The sequence below is a fragment of the Prionailurus bengalensis genome, chromosome D2 (assembly GCF_016509475.1).
Source record: "Prionailurus bengalensis isolate Pbe53 chromosome D2, Fcat_Pben_1.1_paternal_pri, whole genome shotgun sequence".
Classification (NCBI taxonomy): Eukaryota; Metazoa; Chordata; class Mammalia; order Carnivora; family Felidae; genus Prionailurus; species Prionailurus bengalensis.
Window position 1 is genome coordinate 67,462,733 of NC_057351.1, and position 23,830 is coordinate 67,486,562.

Consider the following 23,830-nt stretch of genomic DNA (forward strand, 5'->3'; position numbering starts at 1 on the left):
CGTCTCTGAAACTCGAAGCCGGGCTGATTATGCGGCGCCGGGCCCTGCCTCCTCCGCTTCCTCCTCTTCCCGCACAGCGTGGGTCACCTCGGCCTCGTAACGCTCCTGACACCCCACCGGCAGCCCCCGGTGATGCGCGAGTGAGTGTCTCCGCGCAATGCCACAGAAAGCAGAGGGAGGCGCCTGTCACTTCCTCTTTCTCCGGCTGACTAACGCCGGGCGCCCGCCCCGCGCCTCCGGCTCCCCGGGGGTGTGGCCACAGCCCGAAGGGGGCGGGGAAATACCCATATTTGGCCTTATATGGGCAGCCACGTCACAGGCCGCACACTCATTCACATAAAACGCCGCGCTGCCGGCGGAATCCCCGGCTTCTGGGGCGGCGAGTGGCCCGGCCGGGTGCCGAGCGTTCGGGGCGGGAAAGAAGAGTTGAGCGGCCGCTCCGGCGCCGGGCTCGGTCGGCCGGCCGCAGCCTCGCGGGCCGCCCTCCCGTGCCTCGCCAGCGGGCACCCTGGCCGTGGGCACCTGCGGGGCGCGCGGCGCGCGACCGCTGGGCGGCGGCGGCATGAAGGTCACGTCGCTCGACGGGCGCCAGCTGCGCAAGATGCTCCGCAAGGAGGCGGCGGCGCGCTGCGTGGTGCTCGACTGCCGGCCCTACCTGGCCTTCGCCGCCTCGAGCGTGCGCGGCTCGCTCAACGTCAACCTCAACTCGGTGGTGCTGCGGCGGGCCCGCGGCGGCGCGGTGTCTGCGCGCTACGTGCTGCCCGACGAGGCGGCGCGCGCGCGGCTGCTGCAGGAGGGTGGCGGCGGCGTGGCGGCCGTGGTCGTGCTCGACCAGGGCAGCCGCCACTGGCAGAAGCTGCGCGAGGAGAGCGCCGCGCGGGTCGTGCTCACCTCGCTGCTCGCTTGCCTGCCCGCCGGCCCGCGGGTCTACTTCCTCAAAGGTGAGCGCATCGGGGCCGCCGATTCACTGTCACCAACCACCAATCTGCCACCGCGCCGGAGAGTCCGGGGCTCTGGGGGTCCCCTCCTTGTGCGGGGCGCCGTCTTCGACCCCGGACCCGGTAGTCTCCACTTGCCGGAGCCTGCACGCTGGGGTTTGACGTGCGCTGGGGAGGGCACCGCCACTGTCAGCGCTCAGAGCTTCCCCCTCCCCACTCGAGTTCCTCGAAAGCTCCCGGCGGCAGGTCCGCCGGGGTGGGTGCGGTTGGTTACGCTGCCGGGGGCGCCCCTTCTCGGAGGCAGGGGCCGTCGGCCAGGACTGGCGCGGGTCTCCGTTTCCCCGCGCCGGCTTAGCCGCCCTCGCTGGGGCCTGGGCTCTGAGTCTTTCTGATAGACAGATCTGGCGGGATCAGCAGGTCGCCACCCCCTGGAGCGTGGCGCCGCGGTGTCCCCTTTCCTCCCGCCTGGAAAATAAGCGTACGTTAAGGTTGTCTTCATCGACCCCTCTTGCCTTTTTGACCCTGGCGAGTCCCTCCCCTTCCTTTCCATTTTATTTTACTGCTTTTTATTGTTCCCCCCCCCCCCCGCCCTTCCTTTCTCCCCTCCCAGACCTTTCTCTAGCTCAATTTGGAGCTGACAGCCGTCCCACCCTTTTCACCCCTTCGCTCTACCTCTCGGAGAAAACCCCCCCAGGGCTGGCCTCCTGCTGTCTCCCCGGGGTGAGGGGCGGCTGGCAGTCGTGCCAGGACTCCGGAGAGGTGCAGCCAGGACTCAGGACCTTAGTGGTGGAGGGGATTCCGTCGCCTTTGGTTTGAGATGCCCCAGAAGCTGCCCCACCAGTCAGCCCATTACACCTGCTGGAGAAAGGACTTGGACTTCCTGGTGGTGTGGTGGGTGACTGACAAACTACAGAGCAATGATTCTTGGGCCAACTCCTATGACTTTTCCCGCCTTGTATTTGAGTCCTTTGTAACCTCGAATGTATGAAAGACCTAGCCCACAGTGCAGAGATGAGGGTTCAGTCCAAGCTGTGCCCCAAGGCCCTGCCAACCCTATTGCAGACGCCTGGAGATACCACAGTGATGTGGTTCAGAACTCGGGGGCAGTGAATGGAGGGTGAGGGCCTTGTTTTAAAACCATGCAATTTGGGGAATTTCACACAGTCCAGGCCAGGAGATCACATGGGCAGCCCCCCCCCCCCACCTCCCGCCTCCTATTACCACCTCTTGTAGACTGTTCCTGGTTGATTCCTCTTAAGGAGGAGACAGGCAGAAGATGCTCTTCCTTGTCCATCATCCTCAGCCCTCGGGATGGAGGGATGCCCTCCAAGCTCTGCAGAAGTTTCACACTTAGCCCCGGATTTTTGTTCTCTTCCTGATGTGGTTTTTGTCTCCTGTTCTTAGCAATGAATACAGGAAAAGCTACCGCCTCCCCAAGTATCATGAAAGATATGTTCCAGGAAACTCCTCCTGGTACTACCTCGGCTCCCCACCCCTCTTCAGCACTGGGTGGGAGGAGGGGGGGGCATGCTGACGGTTTAGAAGTTACTGCCACAGGAAGTAAGCAGCTCACATCTCCGGAAAATTCATGTTTAAAAAAAATTTTTTTTTTTAATGAGAGTAACATACACAAGTAAAAATTTTTAAAGCACAAAGGCTCTACAATGAAAAGTGGGTTTTCTGCACCCCCTAGAACCTACTTCCACTCTCCGGAGACAGCCACCCACTATTTCTCTTGTTCGTCCTTAGACAAGTTAATTTGCCATGAGTATCTTTAAAACATAGAATGGTTTTGTATAGTTTCTATTCATGCCTCTTTCACTTAACTGGATCTTGGGATATTTGTCCATATCAGAGCATACATGTCCACTTTACTTTTTTAAAAATTTTTTAAAATGTTTTTATTTTGAGAGACAGAGCACAAGTGGGGAAGGGGCAGAGAGAGAGGGAGACACAGGATCTGAAGCAGGCTTCAGGCTCTGAGCTGTCAGCACAGAGTCCGATGTGGGGCCCAAACCTACGAACCATGAGATCATGACCTGAGCCAAAGTTGGACATTTAACCAACTGAGCCACCCAGGAGCCCCAATTTTACTTTTTAAACAAATCCCTAGGTGGCAGCTGGCTGATTACTTTTCAGCCTCACTATTTGAGGCAGTGTGGTAAAATAGATCTTTGTCCAGATGCTTTGCATGTGCACTATCTTTCAGTAAAATTGCCGGGTTGATATTGTGTGTGTTTTAATTTTCAGTGTAAGTTGCTTGATACTTACCGTTATAACATTACTAAAATCTTAAGTTGTTGCCAAAGAAAATTTTTTTTCCTTATCTAACTCATGTCCAGATGTGAGTTCAGGTTTTATTTATTTATTTTTTTAAGCTTATTTATCTTGAGAGAGAGTGCACATAAATGGGGGAATGGCAGAGAGAGGGGGGGAGAGAGAGAATCCCAAACAGGCTCCATGCTGTCAGTGCAGAGTTGGATGTGGGGCTCCAGCTCACAAACTGTGAGATCATGACCTGAACCAAACTCAGGAGCTGGACACTTAACTGACTGAGCCACCCAGGCACACCTGAATTCAGGTTTAAACTAGTGGCGTTTCAGATCTTGGAAGCAATGCCTTTTATGCTTCCCTTAATCCTCCTCTCATCCCCCCCCCCAAAAAAAAAACCCGCTAAAATGAGGTGATGACCTAATGGCATTGTCAGTGTGTATTTATAAGCAGTGTGCATGCACCTTCTCTGCTCCCCTGGTAATGCAGTGGTGATCAAAAGCAGAATCACTCTGAAGAGGGTTGAGGCAGCCAAAAGAATTGTCTAGGCTCTTGCAACTCAAGTGAGGCACCAGAGAAGAATGTTCTGTCTCTCCATGCCTCTGAAAGGAGTGGGTGAAAGACAGAGACCCTCTAATCTGAAGGACTCCTGACCCCAGCTTGAAGAGACAGGACACTGTTTATCTGGCCCTCAGAGCTACGCTGAGAATCTGTGTTGCTTGCCTTATTTTGTCAGTGGGCAGGCAGGACCCAACCCACACCCGCACCTCCTGTGCACCTCCTGTCTGTCCTCCTAACAGCCAACTCTTAAGTGCGCTATTTACAGACAAGAGATGGGGTGGCCTGAAGGCTTGCTTCTCTTTCCCAAGCCTCATTCTTGGGAAAGCTTGGGAACGCCTGGGCCACTCTTACTCCAGATTCCTGTTCCGTATCACTCAGTTTGTCTCCTGGAACCCAAAATGTTGGAGGCCCAGGCACAGGAAGTGATTTACTAGCTAGGGACACCTCTTCCAGCGAAGCTGTGTGTCTGTGTGTCCGTGTAAGTCTGACATTCTTTCTGCCTCCTAGGAGGGCAAGGGCCTAGGGGCTACGGTTGGGAGGAAGGGGAAACTAAACCACAAACACCGCCACCTTCCACCTCCATTGCTCTCTGGCGTGGTCTTTTGTCCTGACTGACCTAGAGGTCCAGAAGCTCATCTGGGGAGGCCCAATGGGCTTTTTGTTAAAGTGACCACAGAGGAGATTTGAGTGTACTCACTGGGGGCGGGGGCAGTTCCAGCAAGCTGGGAGGAAGCAGTAATGGCAAGATGACTCATTCTAGGAATTGGCTGCAGCTTCTGGGAGGGAGCTGGAGACCTCCATGGTATCCATTAACCATTTGTCTACTGCAGGGGGTTAGAACCACCACATGCTTCACTGTGGGGCTGTAATAACACCAAGAGACAGAAGAAAGAGGGGACTTTGTAGAAAATACATGGCCTCTACAATGTGTATCTAATTGATGATTTGACCCCAAGTGAATTTTCTGGGTCAGAAAAAAATTAGAAGCAGGTTTTCTGGACGCTCTTGGAAGGGCCTTAAGTCCTCTTGGATTGGGAGCAAGGATGTCCCCAAGTAAAGCTGGCCTATTCATTGAGGCTTCTGAGGCCAGTTTTTCATTTGGTTCTTTCCCACTGAGTGCTGGGCCTTAGACTTTGTTTTTTTGTTTTTGTTTTTTTTTTTTTTGCATTAAAAAAAATTTTTTATGAATATAGTTTGTTGTCAAATTGGCTTACATACAACACCCAGGGCCCATCCCGGTAAGTGCCCTCCTCAATGCCCATCACCCATTTTCCCCTCTCCCCCAATCCCCCATCCACCCTCAGTTTGTTCTCTGTATTTAATAGCTGAGACTTCTTTGTATACCCAAGTTTCTATGACTTGGTCACAGATAGGTTTTACCTTAAGTGACCCATCTGGAGAAGTTTATCATTTGAAGATATGTAGTCGTGGAGAAAGGTCAGGGAGGTGAGGTGATCTTCAAGGGGAGAGAGACAGTTCTTACTTACTGGGACTGAGAATTAAGTTCCAAAGGCCTTGGGTCTCCAGTTTGGTTTGGAAGTTAATTAACTAGATTGATTACTCAAAATCGGACCTATAGAGAGGATTGTCAGCAGTGTTCTGAGCACCTTGGGAGTGCGAAAGGGCAGGGTTGTTTTATTGCACTGAGTTTAAACCTCATATTGGCCCCCATTCCCTTATGAATAGAGAGGGTTCCGTCTATAATCCAGTTCAGAGCTAATGGGCTAGGGATGAAGCCAACCAATTTAGGAGTCTCTTCTTGCAAATGAATGAAATTCTGTATAATCACACCTGCATTTTAGACAAACAAGTGAAAATAGCTTTTGTTTTCTGGAGGGATTTGGTTAATATTTGCCAGATGTCGGATACATTTCCTTTCACAGTTTAAGCTGCTTCTGATAGACGCAAAAAGTTAATCATTGCCTCTCTGAACTGTAGCTTGTTAGAAGAGAGGGGAAAAAAAGTGTGTGTGTGTGTCGGGGGAGGGGGGGGGGGGGGTGAGGGGGGTGTAGCCCATTTCTATTCCAAAGCTATTAGTTGGCTTGGTTCAATTTTTCTGTAAGACCAGAATCTGTGTTAGCGTAATATTCTTGACTCTTCCACACTTGGGGTATTGACTAATTGGGGGCATTTTCTGAAAGCCTGAGAAATCAACGCTTAACATCTCTTCCTTTTTTGTTTTCCTTGCAGGAGGATATGACAACTTCTACTCGGAATATCCTGAGTGTTGCGTGGATGTACAACCCATTTCACAAGAGAAGGTTGAAACCGAGAAAGCCCTCATGAACCAGTGTGGGAAACCAGTGCTCAGCATCAGCTACAGGCCGGCTTATGACCAGGTACGTGGTGTGGTCTTAGAGGCTGCTGACTCTGTTCCTTCCTCGGCACCCCAGCTCTTCCTCTCCCCGCTCAGCAGCACCGGTTCTTTCTTTCGTGGATCAGGGTTTTGGGCAGAGCCCTCGAGCTTCAGAGAGCTGTTACTTGCCAACTTGAGTTCCCATCCAAGAGTAAATGGGCTTCTTTCCAGCAAACAAGCTGACACGAGCAAACGAGCCACAGGATGCTTGACAGCTTCTGGAGAAAAGGGGAAGTGAAAGATACATTATTATTAGCTGGCCTAGGAAGTGCAGAGAAGCTTCAAAATATCGGTTTAGGTTTCCCTGAAGGTGTTTCAGAGCCGACTTTCAGGCTTCCTGTGTTGATCTTTCCTGATCTTTTCCTGAATTGTTCATGCTCTGCAGTTTCTACAAACCAACCTAGTACCTGTCAAAGTGTGTCTTGTTATTTTTAACTGAAATGGGGCTGGGAGAGAGGTTGAGGGAGGGTCGTGGAGAAACAACCCTTGGGATGGCTAAGCAGTCTCGAAGGGTTTGTGGTGCTTACAATTCCATAAATTCAGAAACCAGAGCAGATCAAGAGATATTATAGAGGATTTCATGCTCACTCAAATAGGGGGGTGGTGGTTTCCTTCAAAGAATTTATACCTTCTGACAACTCACTAAAGGATGAAAATGTGGAAGGCTCAGTCAGGGGTTACCTACAATGTTGGAGGATGGGCAAAAGGTGGGCAAGGTCCCAAATCTGGCAGAAACCATAGATCAAAGTCCATCTTCCCATTTTACAGAGGGAAAAAACTTGTCTCACCGCTGGTGAAATGATCTATCTGCAAAGAATCCTGGCAACAGTAGGCCCAGACCTCCTCCCTTCTCTCAACTCTGGTTCTTTGCAAGACCTTGTTCTGTTTTCTACATGCCTTCTTTTAGGAAGGGGCCATCCTAGCCACCTGACCTGGTAGGAGGAGCTTCTCAAGGTTTTCCCACAAAATAAGAATATATCCAGATCATAAAAAGGAAGACGTCTGACTGTTGTTTAAAGTGCCAGCTGCCTAGCATGAGCAGAGCTTTGCCCCTGCGAATAAACTTCCCAGTAAAGCCAAGTGACTTCCCTTGAATGGGATCCTGGGTCAGGGAGCCCATTAGCTTGGCAAGGTGCCACGGTTATTATTTTGTTTTTCTTTATTGAAAATACAGCCTATGATGAACCCTCAAGCTTTCAAGCCATGGGCATGCGGCTTAGCTGGATTCCTATTTTTGTTTGTTTGGGTGGTGTTTTCCCCTCACTTCTCAGAAAGTGAAAGAGAAACAAGAATTGGCAGGATATCATGAAAGCACAACAGACCTTTGGCCGAGAGGACTGGGGAGGCCCTGATGTGTCTCCAGGGTTCATCTGGGGAACCCCCTCGTGCTATTTCTTAGAAGCGCTTCTGCGTTGAGAGAAGCCAAGCCAAGGTCGTGTTAACCTTTGGGATTTCTTCCTCTTGAGTCTAAACAGGATTCAGAAAAGCAAAGAAACGTGGTTTCAGGAGTGTGTTGATCTAGGCTATATAAATAAGTGGATGAGATCCCAGGCCTGGTTTGTCAGTGTTTTCCAGGCACTAAAAGGAGAGAGAGATCTATGTAGGTGTGTATAAAGTATTAAGTCCGGGGCCAGCTATTGTAGGTGCTAATAAAATAACTAGTTGTTACTTTTACTTTCCTTTGTAAAATCGTCCATAACTTTCTTCTGATTAGCCAACCTGACCTTTGCCCAAACACTTGATTTCTCTGGAAAGAAAAAGCACACGCTGCATGATGGGTAATTTGAGAATTGCCTGCTGCTGTCCCTCATCCTATGCCTCTTTCCCTACTGTGGATCTGGCTGAGTTTCCATTCGACTTTATTCCAGGACAGGAAGTGGAAACACAGGAAGCAGATGGATGATATGGGAGAGGCTCCCAAAGACGCAGCCACTGTCCCCCCTCAAGCACAGTGTTTCCCTCTAAATCGGGGAGGGGGGGGCTCCCATCGTTCCAGTTTTGACTGGCTTGTCTTGCCACCCTGGAGATGCTAAGACTGCCACAGTCTAGCTGTTCCTTTTAACTTTGCCTCAGGGGAGATGGTCTCTGGTTCTAACTGGGATCCTCCTTAACGGGAATCCTGGTGTGTGGGTGGCCTTCCAAAAGGCTGATGTAAGCATCTTTCACGAACCCTCAGCGCTACCTGACAAAGATCAGGTGTGGGAGAAGCCCCTCTGCCCATGGCTTAACAGCTTTTCTTTAAGGATCCTGGGTAAACAGTGGTTGTTTTCACTTCTAAGAAGCATCCTTTTGGGGGGCACATTTTAACATTGCTAAAACCACGTGCACCTTAGGATCAGTGTCCTAGGTTTGATAAGATACACTATAAAATATCAGGACTGTAAAGCAGGGTTCTCATCTTGTTGAGTTTTATCTGCTTCCCTGAGAGAAAAAACAGGGCTTGCCCCAAGGTTAAAAGGCTTGCCCTGGTTCTCTCAGGGCAGCTGGAACTTGGGACATTAGCTTCTCGATTCTTCCCATTACACATAGCTTCTCGTCCCCATCAGCACAGGGAAGCTGCTAGCATTTCCTGCCTCCTCAATCAATATGTGTAAGAAAACGAAAATCTTCACCGTGTGGGCTTTGCCGTCACTGAGTCACAAGGTAGCAATGTAGGGTAGAGAGTTGGCCAGGGTGGTGGCTCCACCCACACTCCTGGTTGAACTACCCTGGCTCTGAACTCTCTACCTGGAAACCAGAAAGGGAACCTCCCACCCTCCAACAAGTAGGTCAGGCTTGTTTTGTTTCCTCTCCTAAATGAGCAAGCTAATCCGATATTCCCTGGCTATCCTTTGCCCCTGCTTCCAGGGCGGCCCAGTTGAAATCCTCCCTTTCCTCTACCTTGGAAGTGCCTACCATGCATCCAAGTGCGAGCTCCTCGCCAACCTGCACATCACGGCCCTGCTGAATGTCTCACGGCGGATTTCCGAGTCCTGCACGACCCACCTACACTACAAATGGATCCCCGTGGAAGACAGCCACACAGCTGACATTAGCTCCCACTTTCAAGAAGCAATAGACTTCATTGGTAGGTTCAGTCATTCGCCCTCCGTTGTTTGGGGAGCCGCCTAGGGCACCTGTTCTGGTTCTGATGTACTGATGGAGGCTACCTTTGCCAAGAAGAAAAACAAGCGTCTTGTCTGTGCAACCACCAGGAGTTGGAGCCGGGAAGGTTTGCAGCCACCAAAGACGCAGAGGGGAGGATTCGAGTTGCTATTAATAGGAGCTTTAATTTGCAAGATAAATGAATTAATATCATTTTATGGAAGTACTCACTGCTGCTCGTGTTATTTTTTCAAGCTGGGTGGGATGCGGTGTGTCCGTGCGTAATGCCCCACACCAGGGAAGCAAGGGAAGGAAAGAACCATCCCAACTGTGCTCCTACGTAGGTTGGGGTATTTTTAAAAAGCAAACAGAAGGATTGAGAGAGCACTGCTTAACACGCTGAGCCCCGAGGGCCCTGGCAGCTTTTCATGGTTTTTGGCAGACTGCTTTAGGGGCAATTTGTTTTGCATTTTCAGCTAATTTTAGATTAAAGATAGCATTTGATCAAGCTTCATGCTTTGCGCACAGAAAAGTTGTCATCTTTTGTACGTTGTGTTAGGCAGTTATCATTTCCTCCCCTGTGCAGGCCTGGAAGCCTCTGGCCCCTCTGCCCGGAGAGGGCTTTGGGCCCTGGGTCCCCACCTCTTCAGCATAACCTTGATTTTTCTCTCATTTGACATCTTCTTCCCTTTCCCCCATCCCTCTTCCTCGGCTGCAAGGCTGACTTTTTGCTGTCTCAGACTTGCAAACACCACTCCCCAACCTTGTGGTTTTGCCTTCTTTCCCAGAGTCCTTCTTTCCCTTGAATATGCATAGCTGTTGAAGCTGAGATGTGATTTTCCTTATCTTTTTTGGAGGGGGAAAGGCAGATGTTGGCCACAGCAATAACTACTTAGTGCAATTAAAGCCCCCCCACCCCCCACTCCGCCTAGCTTTGGCCACCTGGTGGGCCCAGTGCTCATCGCACATGGTTTCTCCTCTACAGGAAACCCACTGGAAAACTCACCAGAGGCAAAAAGACCATGTCCTGGTCCCCTGAGCCTCTGGGCTGAGATGATTCCTTTGGCTCTCTGAGAGGCAGCCCAAATGATGGGTTGCGAGTGGGAAACCCTTGACTTTGTCTCCCTGACCCTGGGAATGCCTTGCCCTTCTCTGCCAGTTATTTAATTACCTAGATAGCTCCTCGGTGAGGTCATGAAACCCGCCCCCGTCCATTTCTCAGAACCCTCCTTCCCCATCCTGTGTGTTGTGTACATAACCGCACAAACCGACAGCATTTTGAAAGCACAGGATGCTTTTCCCCAGACTTCTTGCCCTCCTGGTAAAAGGAGGGACTGAGGCCATTCCCTGTGTTGACCTCCTTCCCAGGGGAAGGCCCTGGGAAGGTCACATGGAACACCAGCCCTCAGGGGTAGAGCCGGAAGCAACACGCTCTAAGCCCTTTGTTTTCTTGGATACAGCACTGGTCAACTAAAAAGCTAGCTTATAAGGAGCAAAAGAAAATCAGGAGCCATGACCCTACAATCCTAGGGGTTGGGGTCCCCTTTGAACTAACTTACAGGGGCTTTATTTCTTTTGAGTCAGACTAAATTGGGGGTACCTCCAATGAGCTACACTGAGCGCGTCCTTTGGGATTTTCGTTCTGCTGGGGAAACTCCAGGGTTCCTCCCTGCCTCCACAGGAACTTGATGTTTTAGATCTTGCGGATTCATTTACAAACGTCTCCAACTTGAGGAGGGAGGCGGGTAAGGGAGCTGACTTGATTTTCCCTTCGAAACCTTCAGTGTTTTTTTGCCTTACATAGTGCCAGGTACATCATCGAACTTCCTGTGTCGTAATGTAATCATTTCCTCGTTAGCAAGAGGGAATTGGAACGGCTGTTTTTCGTGGTTTTTAATTGGTGTGTGTATGTGTGTAACCTTTTGCCCCTCATTTTTAACTATTGTAGTTCTTTGGGGGAGAGGAGTGGAACAGGAAAGGAGGGCACCCCCTAATCATATTGAGCTAAAAGAATGCTAACTGATGGTGGTAGCTTGATGGCAGTGACTCCCATTGTTGTGCAAGATGGAGTTTGCGAAAGCCATTTATATCCTCCGGTCTAGTAAGCGTCACTTAGCCAGGGCTATAATTAGTGGCTGTGCACTACTTATCGTATGTTTGGTGGTGGGAACCCTGGGAGCTGAGCCAAGCATCCCGCCCCTGGCACAGCCAGAGAGGGTGCCCAGCGAGGCTGACAAGCCTCTAGCAGGAGAGTTCTACTGGGTCATCACCATACGACTCAGATCCTGAGAGACAGGAATTCCTTTTCCAAGTCAGTCTTTGTACCTGGGACCCTCTCAGAGAAATGTGCCTACCCAATAAATTTGCACGCAATGTCAAGGATTTCCCAATGCCCTCTTGAAACCCATCCACGGGACCTGAGTTAAGATGGCATCTCCAGGAAGGGATGTGAGACTGCTGGACTCCAGGTCTGGCCTGCTCAGGGGCAGAATCTATGCAAGTATCCTGGCGAACAAGGAAGCACCTCTAAGGATAGAAAGGTCCTAAGTGGGGATAGACCTTGGTGGGACCCCAAAAGCTCCGTCCTCGCCAAGGGGCATCAGAGACTGTGTAGGAACCTCAGCGCTCGAACAGACGTGATGTTTTGATAACCAGGTCGCTTTTGTGCTTAATGCTTGTATCTTGGCATTGCCTTTTGGGTTCCAGTCCCAGCTCATCCTCACTGTCTTTTCTTCCTTCCAGACTGTGTCAGGGAAAAGGGAGGCAAGGTCCTGGTCCACTGTGAGGCTGGGATCTCCCGTTCGCCCACCATCTGCATGGCTTACCTCATGAAAACCAAGCAGTTCCGCCTGAAGGATGCCTTCGATTACATCAAGCAGCGGAGGAGTGTGGTCTCGCCCAACTTCGGCTTCATGGGCCAGCTCCTGCAGTATGAGTCTGAGATCCTGCCTTCCACGCCACAGGCTCCCTCCTGCCAAGGGAGGCAGCCAGCTCTTCGTTCATAGCCCATTTGCAGACATTGAGCCCTGACGTGCAAGGTTCCTACTGCACATTCCCTACCTCGGTGCTGGTGCCAGTGCCCACCCACTCGACAGTCTCAGAGCTCAGCAGGAGCCCCGTGGCCACGGCCACATCCTGCTGAAACCGGGATGGGGAAACAGCCCAGTCCCAAGAACAACTGTGATTCTGCTTTCTAAACTCGTGGACATTTCATACCTGTGCAATACCGAAGACCTCACTCTGTCCCACTGCCCCACTGGGAGAGTGAGCACCAGGCTTGCAAAGGAACTTCACACTGACATCGGGGATAGGTTTTCGGGACCGAAGGAAGGCCAAGCCATCATGAGAGCACAGCGCGTGCCAACTACTGTACTTCCAGACCCCGTGCCCTCTCAGGACCGCCCAGTCCCTGCACCTCCAAGTTTGCCTTCTCATTTCAAGCGTAAGGCAATAAATCCCTGCAGCAGCATGGGAGAAAGCAGTTGCTAGACCGGGAGAAAAGGCAGTTACGAAGCCAATTCGTTTTGAAGGAAGCACAATTTCCACCTTACTTTTTTAACTTTGGCAGTCTCAGTATCTGTCTCTGTTGCTTCAGGGCATAAGCTGATCACCACCCAGTCGGGAAAGTAACCCTGCAGGGTTTGGAGGGACACGATCTGTGTGCTGCTTTGAACACTCAGATGTTTTTGAGGCTCCCTCTTGGGGCCAGTAGAGACAGGCGGTTGAAGTAGGGAGACACTGACCTACCTGGGTGTCCTCTCCACCGTGGGTTCTTCCCTGACTTCGGACTTCGCATGATTCTTACTCATACTTGAACCTTTCTCATTGCACCTCTCCTCAAAGCAACTCTTCTTCAGACCTTAGACCAAAAATCACCCCTTCGAGGTGGTAGCAGTGGGTGCCAAGGGAAATAGGGCACCCGCTGTCTGGGTCAGTGGCATTGAAATGGTCGTTTTCCCCAGTTTGCCGTCCTTCATGTGTGCTTGTCTCGTCTCCGGTGACACACGTCTTCATCCCTGCCCCTGGGGGTTGTCTTCAAGCTGTGGACTTCTGGGGTTTACAGATTTTGTAATGTGGTACTTCTTTTTTGTCCGTACGTTCTCTCTCCAGGGGAAAAGGCAATAATTTCCTAAAATCCATGTGAATGTGAAGAAAAGCAGTATGTTACTGGTTGTTGTTGTTGTTGTTGTTGTTTTTTTATAGTGCAAAATAAAAAGAGTAAAAAGAAAAAAAAAAAACACTTGTTCGTCGTTGGTGAGTTGGGGTAAGGTAGGAATACATTTAGGTGGGGACCCAGCCTGTCTCCCTGGATCCAAACGAATGCTGTTTCCAAATGAGCACCAGGGCAGTGGTGATGCATGTGCTGCTGGAGGCGTGAGGCTGTGCGTCCGCTCATGAGCTGGTGATCTTAACGATATAGAATATTGCCTTCCGACCGAGAAGCTTCCCTGAGCTCACTTGCAAGTCCTTAGGTGAAAGCCACATGGAGAGGAGGTCAGAGCATTCATCCACTCAGGGCTCTTCACTCCCGTGAGTCCAGGCAAAGACTTTGCCTTGAACCTCAGATGCTTCATCAATGAAATGAGCGAACTGAGCTAGATGATCCTGAAGGTGCCTTAAAGCTCAAGGGCCCTTGGTTGCAGCAAACCAAGGCCAAGCTGAGGGCCAAGCTTGTGGTTAGCCTCCTTGTGTCTGGTACATGGGAGACACTCAGAAAAGGTTGAAAAAATGGCCAAGTGAATTAGGTGACTGTTCACCATAAGTGCCTACTCCCCTTTTTTACTCTTGGAACTAAATCTTCCAGATAATTCCTTCAATGAGTAGGTTTACAGCCAAGTCTGGATTGCCTTGCCTGCTGAGTTATTTCCTCTGTCGGTGGAGGAAGGAAGGAGCAATAGTGACTTCTCCCCACGCCTGAGAAGGCTTCTGCCCCAGCCTAACTCTTCCGGGCCTCTTTCCTAGCCAGCACCTGAGATAGAAATTCCCCTGGTACCTAGTGGGAGTTCTTTGGGCCCTCAGGGGCCCAAAGAGGCCACCAGCTCCCCCCTCAGGCACCATGTCAACAAATAGCGAGATGGCAGCCTAGCCTGGGGTAGCCCAGCTCTTTGTAAACATCTCAATTCAAAGGCTTTGCTTGAGGCCTTGCTCTCCACAAGCCTTTCCTTTTCCAGACTCCCCCCTCCACAGATTCCTTGGAAAGTCCTCAGTTAGGAATGCCACCCAGACTAGTGAGACTGCATTTCTTTCCTTCACTCCATGCCCCTCATCTGCATAATCCAAGCACGGCTTCCACACAAAGAAAGCAGAGTGAAGAACATTGGACAGGGAAGGGGTGGGGGGGGGCTCTGGCTCTCACCCCGCCCCAGGGAAGGGGGGGGGGGGCTCTGGCTCTCACCCCGCCCCTAACTCCAGCGCTGTGGAGCTAATCTCCAACAATCTCGCTGGACTAAACTTGTCCAGGGCTTGGTCTAGTTGATGCCTGAGTTCCTTCCCACGCTTCAAATCCCTGAGGTTCTGCTCAGCCTTGGAACGTGACCCAGAAGCCTGCCCATTGTGCGGGCCTGTCAAGGTGCTGAGTGGCTGAGGGGCCTCAGGCAGGGAGCGCAGGGGGCCGGGAAGCTGGGTGCAGGCTAGGGTGGTGCGCTAAGCTGCATCGAACTTGCTGACATTTGCTTTATTGCACGAAAGTCTTTCTCTGAAGGGTGAGTAAGTCCTCTAAATCAGGCATATGAGGATTGCGCCTAAGCTAATGAGTCACCGGAGGGTAAGCCAAGTGAAGCCCCACAGCTGGGGATGGCTTTGGACTCTCACTCCCTTAATAATCTCATTAATTACACCGCCATTTGTGTCAAAACCAACTTCACACTGGTTTCCAGGGCCAGGTGGGGAATTAACGCTGCTGGTGCCCAGTTCCTTCATCCCCACACTTTGAAGAAACACCCCTCTTGGTCTCTAGTAATGGTCCAGGTAGAGATGTGTCTGGGAGGATAGAGACGTTAGTTCTCCCCTATTCTGTTCCCCAGCTGGGTCTGCGGGTAAGCCTCCTGAGTCCACTCTGGCTCCTGAGCTGGGCCTGATGGGGGCAGAAAACGTGTGAGCAGTCGCACACCAGTGTGCTGGCAGAAGCTCCGTGTCCCCACGGGTCTCCTTTGTGTGGCGACCCCGGGGAACATGCTGCCCAGGTTTCAATACCCTCAAAGGCTTTCTCTCTCTGAATTGCGGTGGTTTATCTTCGGAACACCGTAAATGAGCCCATCACCGCCCCGTTTTCCTCCTTGCTTAGGCCACTAGGCGGCTCAGGACAAAATGTTTAGCTCACTTCTTGACAATTATACAATTGTCTACAACAACTTTATGGCGTGCCTTTTGGGTATTGCCTCCACCCTCTTTCCTGGAAATAAAAATTTCCCAACTTTCTTTTTCCTTTACTTCCATTTCCACAGTGGCTTAACAAGCAAACAAAAACAACCGCTGGGTAGGAAAGATTAAACATCCCACGATGCATTTACAGAATGAGGTGGTCAGTTTATACGTGTGAAGAGAGGCCTGTGTATCTCCAGGGCTCTGCTACCATCTCCTCTGAAGATTCATCCACAGGACTGGGATCCCTTGCCTTTTCAGTAACCCTGCCCAGTTCTGTACTCTTTCTGGAATCAGTCCTGTCCAGAACCCAAGCCCGATGGCTAGGCCCCTCATCCCTTGTCTCTGCCTCTCTGGCACTGCCCTCCACTTTAGCCCTGTATGCTTATGGGAAGAACCCTGGAACAGATGGACGGATTGCTCAAAGCCGCAATACAGCCCCTCCTGACCTCCTCACACCGGAGGTGAGGGATGTGACTCCAAGCCTAGATAACCATCATTGCTCCATCCACTTAACACTGAGCACCTGCTAGAACCTGGGATTCAGCGGAGGAACGAGAGCCGAGCGGCCCCACCCTCATGGAGTTCACGAGTACTAACGACTTTCACTGGACTTTCTGTCCCAGACTGGAGCTGGCCTCTGAAGTTGGACCAATGTCTCCGGCCCCACACGATCCCCTTGCCCAGCTCCCCTCTTCTGGGCTCCAGCTTTATCTTCTCCCATCTGGTCCCAGCATACTCCATGCCCAAGCTCCCTGGAAATGGCATCCTGTACACCTGGCTGTGTTGACCTGTGCTAATAATGGAGCCCTCCTCGGTGGATCCCTTAGTTTCTCTAGTATTGTTTAACTTGTTTTGAACACTGCATTCATCTTGGCCCCACCTCCACCCTCACTGGAGTAAAAAAAAGAAGGGAGTTTTTAAATTAACAGATATTTAAATATTTAAATATGGGGGTGCCTGGGTGGCTTAGCTGGTTAAGCGTCTGACTCTTCAGATGGCTCAGGTCATGATCTCAGGGTTTCATGAGTTTGAGCCCCGCATGGGCTCTCCACTGACATCACAGAGCCTGCTTGAGATTCTCCCTCTTTCTCTGCTCCTCCCCCGCTTGCACTCTCTGTCTCAAGATAAATAAATAAACTTTGGAAAAAAAAAAAAAGAAGAAGAAGAATAGAGTTCCTATTGAGCCCTAGTCCTTTCTCAGTGATTTGGCTAATAGCAGAAGTATGTAGTAAGCCCCTACTATGCACCACAAACCAAGCGAGGCAGGCACACAGGCATCATCAAATTTAATCCTCACTGCAGCTCTGGACAAATGTTTTTTGTTATCTCCATTTCCAGATGCACAAACTGAGCCTCAGGTATTAGGTCACACAGCTAGTAAATGGTAGAGCGAAGATGAAGTTACTTCACTGCTCTTGTACCCCTCTGTGCACCTGGAATATGCAGGAGATGCTTTTATCCATTGGGCTTTTGTTTGCAAGGAAGGGTCCCCTCAGGCCACATTAGGGAAAAGTGTTTGTGGATAGAGGTAAATAGCATCTACTTGCTCTTGACACACTGGCTTTCTGACAGTCACTAAACATGCCACATTCCCTCCTGCCTCAGGACCTTTACACATGCTGTTCGCCCTTCCTGGAACACATTTCTCCCCTAAATTCACCCTTCAACTAAATAACTCCCACTGGTCTTCATGTCTCAGCTCAATGTTCTCCTTCCCAGGGAGGGTCTCTCAGGCTCCCAGACTAGGTCAGATGTCTCTGTTCATGTCTCCTGGCTCCCTATCTATATTTTTTCTTCATATTTCACCAAAGTTTAAAAATTATTCATTTATCTGTGATTATTCTATTAATGGCTCTCTTCTCCAGACTAGAAGCACTGGGAGAGCAAAGATTATCTTTCATTTCAAGAGGGACCCAGCAAGGGCCTGATTTATAGTGGGTATTCAGTAAGTACTGGTTGAATGAAGCGGTGAATAAACACCAAACCGGGAAGGAAAAGCCCTTAGAACCCGAAGCTGGGCTCTCCATTTCCCTCAAAGTCTGTGCTATCCTCTACACATAAGCTCCTTGACCCCATGCCATTTGCCAAATCCTCCCCAGACCTAGAGGAAACAAGTTTCCTAGATTCAATGACTGCTACCCTATTGGTCAGAGTTTATGTCACCACATCACCCCAGTGGTCACCGCTCAGTTACTCTAGGGTCAGATGTCCATCCTGGGACCTATCAGTTTCCTCTACGTTCAGAAACCTGTCTAGACCAGACTCCCTGAGTTGGGCTGTAAGTAGGGCAGTTTCTGCTAGAAGGGGCAGGGATCCTGCCATGCACTTGGCTAACTTGCCATGTAAAGTACTCAATTAATGCCAGTAGACTGAGTATTGGATAAGAAGACTGCCTTATAGCTTGGGCACAATGAAACTCAACCCTACCAGTCTTGTCTGACTGCCAGTGAGCACCCCAAGGTGATCAATTATGATACCTAAATTTTATACTATGGTAGTATTTATTTATAGTGGTAAATCAAATCGCTTCCCACCTACATACCTACCACCATTCACTTATAAAGTTTACAGAAACTGAGAAGCCACTAGGTGGGAGTTCAAGATAGACCCTTGAAGCATCTGTACAGTTTTCATTCTGGGCTTCTCCAGCAGCCAAAAGAAAATGTACTGCTTGAGAGGAAAAACCTCTAAGATAGCAAAGCCTCGAATATATCTCTATGATAGGAAGATGAAAAAAATGTATTTCCAGCCTATGAGTAAAAGGACAGTAGACTTAGAATCAGGAAGCAGCTGCCAGATCCAGGGAACCTAACTACCCAGAACCTTTAAAAAGATCTTTGAAGGGCACCTGGGTGCCTCGGTTGCTTGAGCACCCAACTTGGGCTCAGATCATCATCTCAGGGTTCGTGAGTTCTCATCAGGCCTCGCACTGGCAGTTCGGAGCCTGCTTAAGATTTTCTCTCTCTCTCTCTCTCTCTCTCGATCTCTCTCTCCTCTCTGCCCCTCCCCTGCTCACTCTTTCTCTCTTTCAGAACAAATAAATAAAAATATTTTTGAAAAAGCACTTACAATTGGCAGGCTGCATGCTGGGTATTTTGGGTACTTTCTCTCTCCAAAAGGCCACAAGACCCCAGCAAAGTAGACTTTGTTAGCCCTGTGTACAGATGATAAAACTGAGAGATCACAAACCCAGCCTAAGGTTACATAGCTAGAGCCCGTGGATGTCAGAGCCAGGATACCCAACCTGCATTGGGCCCCCAAAGCCATACTCTTCCCTCTGCACTGCTCTGTGTTCCAGAAAAGGAAATTCAAAAGCATCTCAGTTGTGTGTCCATGTCTACGTACCTTAAACGTGGTCATGAAATCCGTTTGTTCTTGAGCACAGGGTTTCTAGAGATCTCATTGTAAGAGCTCATTCACTTGACAGCCCTCTCTTCCAACATCACTGAATTGTTAGATTTGGGAGTTGAATTTCAGGAAGGACGTGGACAAACTGGTGTGTTTACAGATAACGGACAGTGAAGGGATTGGAAACTGTGTTATATGAAGAAGAGTAAGGAAAGGTAGTGATGCGTGACCTGCAGAGGGGAGCCAATGAATTGTCTCACTGAAGCTGTAGGGAGTGGTGTCTGGGAACTCAGGGGCTGGAGTGTCATAAGCCTGAATGTGAATTCCGGCTCTGGCATTTGCTAAATGTGTGGACATGGACAAGTTACCTCCTGGCTCTAAGTCTTGAAGTTCTTATCCATAAAAGGGGTGGACTAATTGAATCTACCTTGTGGGTACAGTTTGAAAGAGTAAATGCGATGAGGAATAATTATCTACTATGAAGTCAAAGACACAGTAAATCTTCAATGAATAGTGGTCATGGTTATTAATTACAGTAATTACAGCATTGAACTACCCACTGGTGTGAAGGCTGGGCAAGCAGAAGTGGGATTTCTATTGGAAAGGTTGCCATGAGAGGATTCAAAGCTCAGAGCCTTTGCACCTGTTCCTTCCTCTGCTTCCTTCCTTTCCTTCTTCACCTACTCATTTATGAATCTCTGCAGTTCATGATTTCATTTTTTCAGGGAAATCTACCCAGATTTCAGGATTCTGTATTAAATGTTCCCCTGGTATCTATACCTTCCCTTCGGAGTGCTAGCACAATGGGAATTAAATAAGGATGTTCATTCTTTTTAAGTTTATTTTATTTTGAGAGAGAAAGAGAGCATGTGTGCAAGTGGGGGGTGGGGGGAGCAGGGAGAGGGAGAGAGAGAATCCCAAGGAGACTCCAATGTGGGACTCGAACCCATGAACCGTGACCTGAGCCAAAATCAGGAGTTAGATGCTTAACCGCCTGAGCCACCCAAGCACCCTTGATGTTCATTATTTTTAAAAATCAACTTTATTAAGGTATAATTTACATAGTATGAGATTCTCTCATTTAAATGTTATAATTAAATGACTCTTGACAACTGTATATATACAGCAATGTTAACACCATTGCAATCAAGATATAGGCTATTTTCTTCACCTCCAAAATGTCCTTGTGCCCCTTTGTATTTACTCCTTTTTCCCTACCCCAGCCTCTAGCAATCACTAATATTTTCCTTCACTATAACTGTGCCTCTTCTAGAATTTCATATAAATGGGATCAGATAGGATGCAGGTTTTTGAGTCTGCATTATATTACTTAGCATAATGCATTTAAGGTTCATCTATGTTATCATGACTACTAATAATTCATTTCCTGGGGTGCCTGGGTGGCTCAGTCAGTTTAGCGTCCAACTCTTGATTTCAGCTCAGATCATGATCCCAGGATCATGGGATCCAGCCCTGCATTGGGCTCCACACAGAGTGTGAAGCCTGCTTGGGAATCTCTCTCTCTCCTTCTGCCTCTGCTTGTGTACTTTCTTGTTCTTTATTTTTTTAATTTTTAAAAAAATTTTTTTTAACGTTTATTTATTTTGGGGACAGAGAGAGACAGAGCATGAATGGGGGAGGGGCAGAGAGAGAGGGAGACACAGAATTGGAAGCAGGCTCCAGGCTCTGAGCCATCAGCCCAGAGCCTGACACGGGGCTCGAACTCACGGACTGCGAGATCGTGACCTGGCTGAAGTCGGATGCTTAACCGACTGCGCCACCCAGGCGCCCCTCTTGCTCTTTAAAATTAAAAAAAAATAAAATAAAATAAAAAGATATATAAGTATCAAAAAATAATTCATTTCTTTTTATGCTTTAATGGCATTATATGGTATAGATATGCCAACATTTGTTTATCAATTCACCTACTGATGGACATTTGTGTTGTTTCCTGCTTTGGGCTGTTATGGATAAAGCTGCTATGGACATTTGTGGACATGTTTCTGGTCATGTGGTAAGTTGCATTCCTACCATTAATGAATGAGAGTTCCAGTTGCTCTATATTCTAGCTTATAGTTGGTATTGTCAGTTTTGTTGAGTTTAGCCATTCTGGTAGTATGTCGTAGGTAGTGGTACCTCACTGGATTTTTTTAGTTTATATTTCTTTCTTTTTCTTTTCTTTCTTTCTTTCTTTCTTTCTTTCTTTCTTTCTTTCTTTCTTTTTGGTATTCTGGCATTTTATTAAGGAAGGTATGTAAAAATATAGTGAGCTATGGAAATTTGTATAAAGTGATCATAAATTCAAAGACAGCAATTCACCAAATGACAATTTTCAAACACTTAAAAAATACAGTTTATGTACCTATTTAGAAATATACCTCAGAGGGGCGCCTGGGTGGCGCAGTCGGTTAAGCGTCCGACTTCAGCCAGGTCACGATCTCGCGGTCCGGGAGTTCGAGCCCCGCGTCAGGCTCTGGGCTGATGGCTCAGAGCCTGGAGCCTGTTTCCGATTCTGTGTCTCCCTCTCTCTCTGCCCCTCCCCCGTTCATGCTCTGTCTCTCTCTGTCCCAAAAATAAATAAACGTTGAAAAAAAAATTAAAAAAAAAAAAAAAAAAAAAAAGAAATATACCTCAGAGTTTTCACATAAAAGCATGACTAATAATTTTCAAAAATAATATTTTTATCGTGATTTTTCTCCACTAGTGGGAAATTAAAATGGTGACAGGAAAGTTTATTATATCACAATAATTTCTTTCTTTTTTCCTTTATCTTTTATATAAAATTAGCAATTTTCAAATTACCTTTTCTCTATGTGTATTCTTATAGAAATAATACTAGAGGAGCTTTTAAGTCAGCCATAGCTAAAATGCTATGCCTCTGTGACCAATTATAATATAGAGTTTTATAGTTACCATTTCATAATAGCTCTTTATTGGAATTGACTGACTAAAAGAATACAGTTCTAAATGTCCAATTTTAGTTTATGTAAATTTCAACAAATTTTTAACAATTCTTTTTACCTAATAACGTTTCAGCTTTGGAAGATACAATGGGTTAAGAATTATACTTTTTTGTCACATACATATGAATATTGACTCATGTATATATGTGTATATATATGTGTATATATATGTATATGTACATATATATATATATATACATACATACAGTTTCACCCAGTAATTTATGCAATCAAAAAAACCAAAACTCATTGGCAACATTTTTGACTACGTTTTCAATATCTTTAATAATTTAAAGAACAGGAAAAAAAAGCACTTCTAGAACTGTACTTACAGAAAAAGAAATGCAGAAGAGAAATGTGCACTGTAAAACTTCATAATATTTATTTTCTGATTTAGTTTCGAGTTTGCAATAAGTTTAAATAGAAAAATGTTAGAAAATTAAAGGTATCAAAAGGCTTAAGTCAAACTGAACAAATTTAAAAACTCACTAACCCAGAGCATGCACTGCTCCTCTAAGCCTGCTGGAGTTCTTGATTTGTTTTAATCACACGGACAGCACTTTCTTTGAACTGCAGCTCACAAAAATTTTCAAGAAACTTTGCCATTTCTTCTGCAACAGTATCCAGGAAAGTTTCTTTAATGAATTTCACCGTTGAGGTGGGAGCTAAAACTTCATGTAGTGTGTTAAAATCCTCTTTTATCATTGAGTATAACTTAAGCATTGTACTTTGGTATCCATGAGCCATTATGTCTAAATACGATTCTCTGCTATAAGCAGGAAAACAGTTCTGCAGGAGCTCAGCCAACAGTTTATTCTGTATGCTTTTGTACTTGATTATAACTTCCGATTCTGGATAAAGAAACAACAGTTGTTGTATGCACTGCTTTTTCAACCAAATTTTGTGCTGTGAATTGATGATTTCATTATGGCTTTGTAATTTGTTCACTGAGAAGCGTCAAAGATGCAGTCTTATGTTATCCCAGATGGACTGTGCATCCATGGAGGAATCATCTTCAACAGAATGAAGAGAAGTCCCAGAGAGGAAATGGAAAGATGCTCCACTTAGAGTTGCCAGGAATGAAATGCTGCTCTGGCAGGAGAGATCCCAAAGTGAATCCAGGATCACTTCTTCTTGTTTCAGTTCACTCTTCAACGAATCTTGCAGTGTTTTGAGGAATTTCATCAAATCTCCATGGGGAAGGGAAGGTGACTTGGATGAATTACAATTATAGTTATCTAGCCACTCAAGTCAGTTGTCGTTTGCAGCTGCACCTCTGGACACTGCTTGTTAACTTCAGATTGTATTTCCTTAATGCAATGTTCTATGCTTGTAGCATTTTGTTCTATCTTTTCATCAATGTCACTGAGTGACAATGTCACTGACATTTCACAAATGTCATTGCTTAAACTCCAAGTCTCCAGGAAGAGTTCGTATTTCTATAATTACTAATGATGTTGAGAATTCATGTATTTACTGGTCATTCATAGATCTGCTTTAGTAAAGTATCTATTGAAAATTTTCTTTAAATGAGTTATATGTTTTATTATTGAGGTTTAAAAATTAGTTATATATTCCACGGACCTATATATCTATTCTTATACCAGTACCACACTCTCTTGATGACTTTCATTTTGAAGTATATTTTGAAATTGAGAAGAGTGAGTCTTTCAACTCTTTGTTCTTCTTTTTCAAGATTGTTTTAGTTATTCTGGATCTTTTGAATTTTTACATGAATTTTAGTAGTAGCTTGTCAGTCTCCACCAAAAAATCAGCTAGGATTTTGATAGAGTGTGTGTTGAATGTGTAGGTCAATTTGGGGAGTATTGCCATCATAACAATGTTAAGTCTTCTGGTCCGTAAACGTCGGGCATGTTCCCATTTCTTTAGATCTTTTTTTTTATTTCAACGGTTTTGTAAGTTTTTAGTGTAAGTCTTGCACTTCT

The 23,830-nt window shown here is 47.5% G+C and overlaps 1 protein-coding gene and 1 pseudogene across 1 annotated transcript; one reads left to right on the forward strand and one right to left on the reverse strand.

Annotated features, from left to right (window-relative positions):
- The first annotated feature begins 366 nt into the window (after nt 1-366).
- On the forward strand, nt 367-13,428 carry DUSP5 (dual specificity phosphatase 5). Its single transcript, XM_043597490.1, is given in 5 exon segments — nt 367-941; nt 5,961-6,109; nt 8,974-9,193; nt 11,953-12,189; nt 12,192-13,428. Coding segments are annotated over 5 exon segments (1,146 nt in total). The 5' UTR covers nt 367-562; the 3' UTR covers nt 12,353-13,428.
- An 8,944-nt stretch (nt 13,429-22,372) lies between these two features.
- LOC122492634 lies at nt 22,373-23,272 on the reverse strand (annotated as a pseudogene).
- Nucleotides 23,273-23,830: the final 558 nt, after the last annotated feature.